The sequence below is a fragment of the Carex rostrata genome, chromosome 5 (assembly GCF_964058835.1).
Source record: "Carex rostrata chromosome 5, lpCarRost1.2, whole genome shotgun sequence".
Lineage (NCBI taxonomy): Eukaryota > Viridiplantae > Streptophyta > Magnoliopsida > Poales > Cyperaceae > Carex > Carex rostrata.
The window spans coordinates 5,251,732-5,257,327 of NC_135922.1; the positions used below are offsets into that span (position 1 = coordinate 5,251,732).

At 35.0% G+C, this 5,596-nt stretch overlaps 1 protein-coding gene across 1 annotated transcript; it reads right to left on the minus strand.

Annotated features, from left to right (window-relative positions):
- Positions 1-3,788: 3,788 nt before the first annotated feature.
- Positions 3,789-5,373, minus strand: LOC144554522 (uncharacterized). The gene is made up of 3 exons (XM_078302839.1): positions 4,602-5,373; positions 4,335-4,451; positions 3,789-4,230 (listed from the first exon to the last, which is right to left on the minus strand). The coding sequence occupies exons 1-3, from the start codon at positions 5,304-5,306 to the stop codon at positions 3,988-3,990; spliced, it is 1,065 nt and encodes a 354-aa protein (XP_078158965.1). The 5' UTR covers positions 5,307-5,373; the 3' UTR covers positions 3,789-3,987.
- Between the last annotated feature and the right edge of the window lie 223 nt (positions 5,374-5,596).

Sequence of the window (5,596 nt, forward strand, 5' to 3'; positions counted from 1 at the left end):
TTTTTTCAAGAAATTATTATGTGGAGCTCGTGCAGATATGTAAAATAATACCTTTTCATTTTTTTTTTATCGAGATTGATACAGCTATATATATATTTAGTGACGGTTTCTTGTGTTTATCTCAGCTCGAGCTTGAATTCCTTCGGGTTTATTTGCATCTTCTCCTTTAGATAAAATCCGAGCCATTTGTGATTCGTTCTAATGCAGAAAGTTGTGTGCTGATCTCATCAAATGCCATGCAAGCTTGATGAGCGTTCTTCTTCTTCTTCTTTTTCTTTATGAGAATTAATCAATCTGATTTGTGCCTTTGATCGATCTTGATTGATTTTCAAAGAGTATGTTTAATTCCTCGCACAGAGAGCATCGTGACATCATTTTTTACGAGCTGACAAGATCAATTATGAACAAACAGTGGCACAACTGGCTAACTCAAGGCATCGGGTCTGGATGGTTTGGCTAATGAATTTTGAGCAGATTTATTGGCATGAAATCAAGGAGGTCATTTCAGTCATGCAGGATTTTTATCATGGGGTGGCCGATCTGGGTCCTCTAATATTGTGATTCCCAAGTTTATCTATTATACTAAAATTACTTGCATATATATATCTCAATCATTAAATTTTTAGAGATTTAAGCTCAGAATTATATATAGCATACCCATATTTCTTTTCATCTAGGCCTTGTAAAGTTTTGAGTGCATGCATGATGTCGGAAAATAATATTATTTCAAGGCAGCAGCAAATGAAAAATTAATGCAAAAAAATAATTTATAAATTTTCATTTTTTGACCGCTTGACTTCGTAGTCATACAAAATGAATTCAAAAATATATAATTCCAGCGCATCACTCGTAAATTAGATTGTTTTCACCAATCTACACCACACTCCAAATCCTATACAAAATAAATTCAGAAATTATAGTTTCATCTGCATGTAAATATTTGTGCCAAAATGTAATTAAATCAAAATTACAGTTCACATTTGTTGTTGAAGTTGATTTCATTATTTGAAGTTTTAATTGAGTTGAAACTCATACTAACTTGCATATGCGAGGGGTTGTATAGTTAATAATTTTGTGTTTGTAAAGAATACAACAATAAATTCTTAAGACACCATTCTATTGAGATATTTAAATAATAATTAAACTAATTAAAGTACAAAATGCAACTCCGTCTCCGTCCTAGTAAGCAATTTAAATGACTTGCTACTTTTAATTTCTAAAAGACAACACCTAAGAATTACATTATTTCTTTTATATATATTATTATTAATCCCTCGAGACTTGTTAGTGATGGCCTTCGAGGCATTAAACAATTCTCTGGTCAAACTGGATCGTCTAAAGATTACAGGAGAATCACAGTGTGTGTATGTGTGTCTCACGAGGTGAAAGGAGTCGAAAGGTTGCATCAATTGCTAAATAAATGCTATTCAAGTTCCAATAAGAAGAGGGCAAGCAAACGGTCATATATTATGTTATTTGTATTGTGTAATTAATTCTGAGGAAGCAACTTATGACCCATCTATCTATAAATGCAAGAAGCATCAGCCATTTATAGACTCATTCCACAACAAGTGCTCAAAGATCAATATATATTACTCTATATCCTTCTCATCAATTAATTTTTTAATCAGAACCGTCATTTCTTTTCTTTTTTGTATCTACCGTCATTTCTTTTGATAACAACAGTGCCTATATATGCAGACTTATTTAGTCCATGCCGTGTGATCTTTACTTTTTAATCAGAACCTTATTGGTTCATCCATTTGTTTTAGCAAGTTTAATGAATTTTGTTGTATTGCTGTTTAATTTAAATATATTTTAATGTGTGTACTCTTAGTATAGCCGTATCATATAGAGGTAGGCTAATATAAAATCGATTGTTCCTAGCCTTCCATGTAACCAAGTCGTTTTTCGATTTTTAAAGTCCAATGATCGATCCAAACCGTTAGATGTGATCTTCATATTAAAATGTGCTAGGAGACCAAATTTTATATTTTTTAAAATTTGTTTACTATTTATTAAGCTACTTTGAAAATCGCTGATCCAACGGTGGCTTAACCAAACAGTAAAATCAGAAGCTACCGTTGGATCAGCGATTTTCAAACTGGCTTAATAAATAGTAAACAAATTCCAAAAAATGTAAAATTTGGTCTCATAGCACATTTTAATATGGAGATCACATCTAACGGTTTGGATCGATCATTTGGACTTTAAAAATAAAAAAAACGACTTGGTTGCACGGGAGGCTAGGAACAATCGATTGTATATTAGCCTACCTATATATATATATACTAGTAATTGTGCCCTTGCACAGCAACGGAAGCAAATTATGTAGTAGAAAACATTAAGCTCCTTAATAAGGAGGAGAGATAATTTAAATCAAATTTGTAGAGAAAAATAGTTAAATATTATATTTATCTACAAGATAACACATGTGAACTCTAGTGTAGTGGTAAGAATTTTGGCACCAACAGAACCCAACTGGTTTGAATCCCGCCTTCAGCAGAAAAAAAAAGAAAAAAGGTGCTTGGTGCACAGGCTCGGTCCGCAGGTGCCGTGCGTGGTTCAGAGGCGCGAATCCGGCCTTCAACAGAAAAAAAAAGAAAAAGGGTGCTCGGTGCACAGGTTCGGTCCGCAGGTGCCGTGCGTTGTTCAGAGGCGCGGTCTACGGGCACTGAGATCATATGCGGCGTGACCAATGCATACTTAAGTGTTGAAGCTCATAATTTGGAAAATTCATCTATGTGCGATCTGGAAATTCAACGGCTGAGCATCATTCCGAAAAAAAAAATAATAAATCAGGACCCTTGCAGGATCTAGACATTAAGCACCTTCAATATATATATATATATATATATTGAGGTTGGCTAAGATCAAAGTGGTAGTTCCTGAGGTTTGGTGCTACCAATTCGATTTTCAATTTTTAAATTTCAAAACGTCGATCCGAACTGTTCAAGTTGTTCTCCATATTAAATTGTGCTTGGAGACCAAATTTTATATTTTTCTGAATTTTTTTAATATTTATTAAGCCACTTTGAAAATCGCTGTTCCAACGGTGGCTTAACAAAACAGTAAAATCGCTGTTCTAAGCCCAGCAGCTGATGGTTGGAAGCTGCACCATATATCTTAACATTGTGGGCTTTGATCTCTGCATCATAAGGCAGGATGGGCCTCCGTTTAATTCAAGGCTAAACATTTTTAAAAGAATACATTTTGAGCTGCAAACTTGAATGAACTAAAACCCTATACATATCAAGAAATGCCCCAAAATACAAGTTCTACATTCACTGCCCGAAAGATAAGAATTTGGTTAAATCAATTCACAAATCAGCAAAACCCTTATTGCAAGAACCCAAGATATATATATATTTTTTCTATTTTAAAGGTTGGGCCTTCGAAGTGTTACATGTCACAATTTAAGGCCCACACTGTAAAAGTTCTTGATTGCTCTCCTCTTCATTTCTAAATGAAGTTATAATAGACGGGAGAAAGTATTCTCGGGTTGAGTATAATAACTTCTTGAATTAAATTCATCTGATCTTCGATCATCGGATAGTCTATAACGTCTGCTATGTGAATTAAATAAAGAAATATTTGGTCTTTCAACAAATAATTCTAATTTTTTCACAATAGAATTTTAATGAATTGTGATAAATTATGATTAAAATTTCAGATTAAAATATCTATAATTTTTTAAAATAGCAAATCACATCATACTGTTAGAGCTCCAGCGTAAATAAATTAACATACCAATTATCAATGATTAAATGCAAAGTACATCATCAATATAAGACCAACAACATCTTTTATTTCCATAATTCAGGTAATCACCGCAGGAATACTTTATTATGCATGAAATCAAAACCAGTATACCTTTAGGAACATACAGAGAAAGTAATAAACTGATGATAACAATAGTAATAATAATAATAATGAGGCATGCAAAAGTTTGAAAACCTTGCTAGCTCCCCAAGTATTACAAATTAATTAATAGGGTACATTGGAATTGTAAGGGACAATCTTCCATTTCTGAGATGGTTTGTCTAACCAATAGTAGACGAAAACTTTGGTGCCGTCAGAGAAATTAATACCTTCATCATCACAGTAATCGGAACCGATGGCGGTCAGATTGAGGGAAGTTATTCCTGCAATCCTAATATGACGGAAACCTGTCGACCTCACCTCTGTCCACTGCAGAAAATTCTTGAGGCGGTAGGGAACTAAGCTCACCTGATGTATTCATTAAACAGGGGTTTGATATATTTATCTTAGCTATGAGTTCTTCAACTATCATGCCAACTAATTAAATTTGGTTAACATACATAATTAATTACCTCTTGATTTGGTACAGCAGCATTTGTAAGGGCTTCTCCTGTGACTCTGTTGACCAGTGCAAAAGCAGGTCTAAAATTTGTGAACTCATCACCAATACTCATGTCCTTGATCCAGTGCTACATACATTGCATTTTTAATGAAAAATAATTAAACAACGTTATTAATTAGCTCATACTAATCAATCAAAAGTCAAAACCAGTTATCGGAGATAACACTGAAAACGAAAAAGGAAAATAATCATTTTAATTAATCAATTGAGTAACTACCTGATAGTAATCATTGGAGTTGGCCTGTGCCAACACTACAGAACCATTGCGTATGGTGAGACTGAGATCCTTGTTGGCCTCGCAGTAAATACGGACCGTCGGTTGTCTTGGAAGCTTGGTGTTGTTGGGACCATTTGGTGGAGCATAGTCGGCCGTGTGGAAGCCGTTATCGAAAGAACTGTTGGCCCCACTCGGGTTTCCCTGATTTCCATTATCATCTGCCTTATCAACGTCCGGTTTGACAGCTGATGTTGGAGATGGTTGTCGGGGTGTTACGCAAAGAGCACACTTGATTCTGATTGTTTCGTCTTTCACATTATTCAACGTGCTATTGGTGTCGCTAAGGTCGAGGTAGTTGTCCCTGACCCAACGGCAGCAGGCCTTGTCCTCTGATGAGGACAAAGTGATCAAGCCAGAAACAACAGTAAACCCCCATTTGGAGGTTGTCCGGTTCCACAGGCTTAAGCAAAAGGTAGCTTGGAATTCTTCCGTTGGGTTTAGCACCCTGACAGCAATCGATGTTACGTCCTTACGGACCAACTCGTTGATGCCAACCGGGTAGAATTCTATCACCCAGTCGTAGCCTCCCACTTTGAAGCGCTCCGACTGGATGCAATTAAACTTTCCGATCTGTTTGGTGGCGAATACGTATGATATTTCGAAAATTTTCGACCCGGTGTTGAATATTAGGGGCTCCAGGGCCATTGTGACAATGGTTGATGAGAAGGATATATAGAATTCCTATGGATGTATGAGCTAGAAATTGTATTTGTGGGATGAGTCTATTAATTAGCAGATGGTTTCGAAGGCCATCACTAACAAGTCTCGAGGAATTAAATAATAATATTATATATGTAAAATGGAATTAATGTAATTCTTAGGCGTTGTCTTTTAGGAACGTTTAATTATTATTTAAAAAAAAAAAATCTAGATATTTTAATAGGATGGAGAGGGAGTGTCATTTTATAGTTTAATTGTTTTAATATATATTTAAA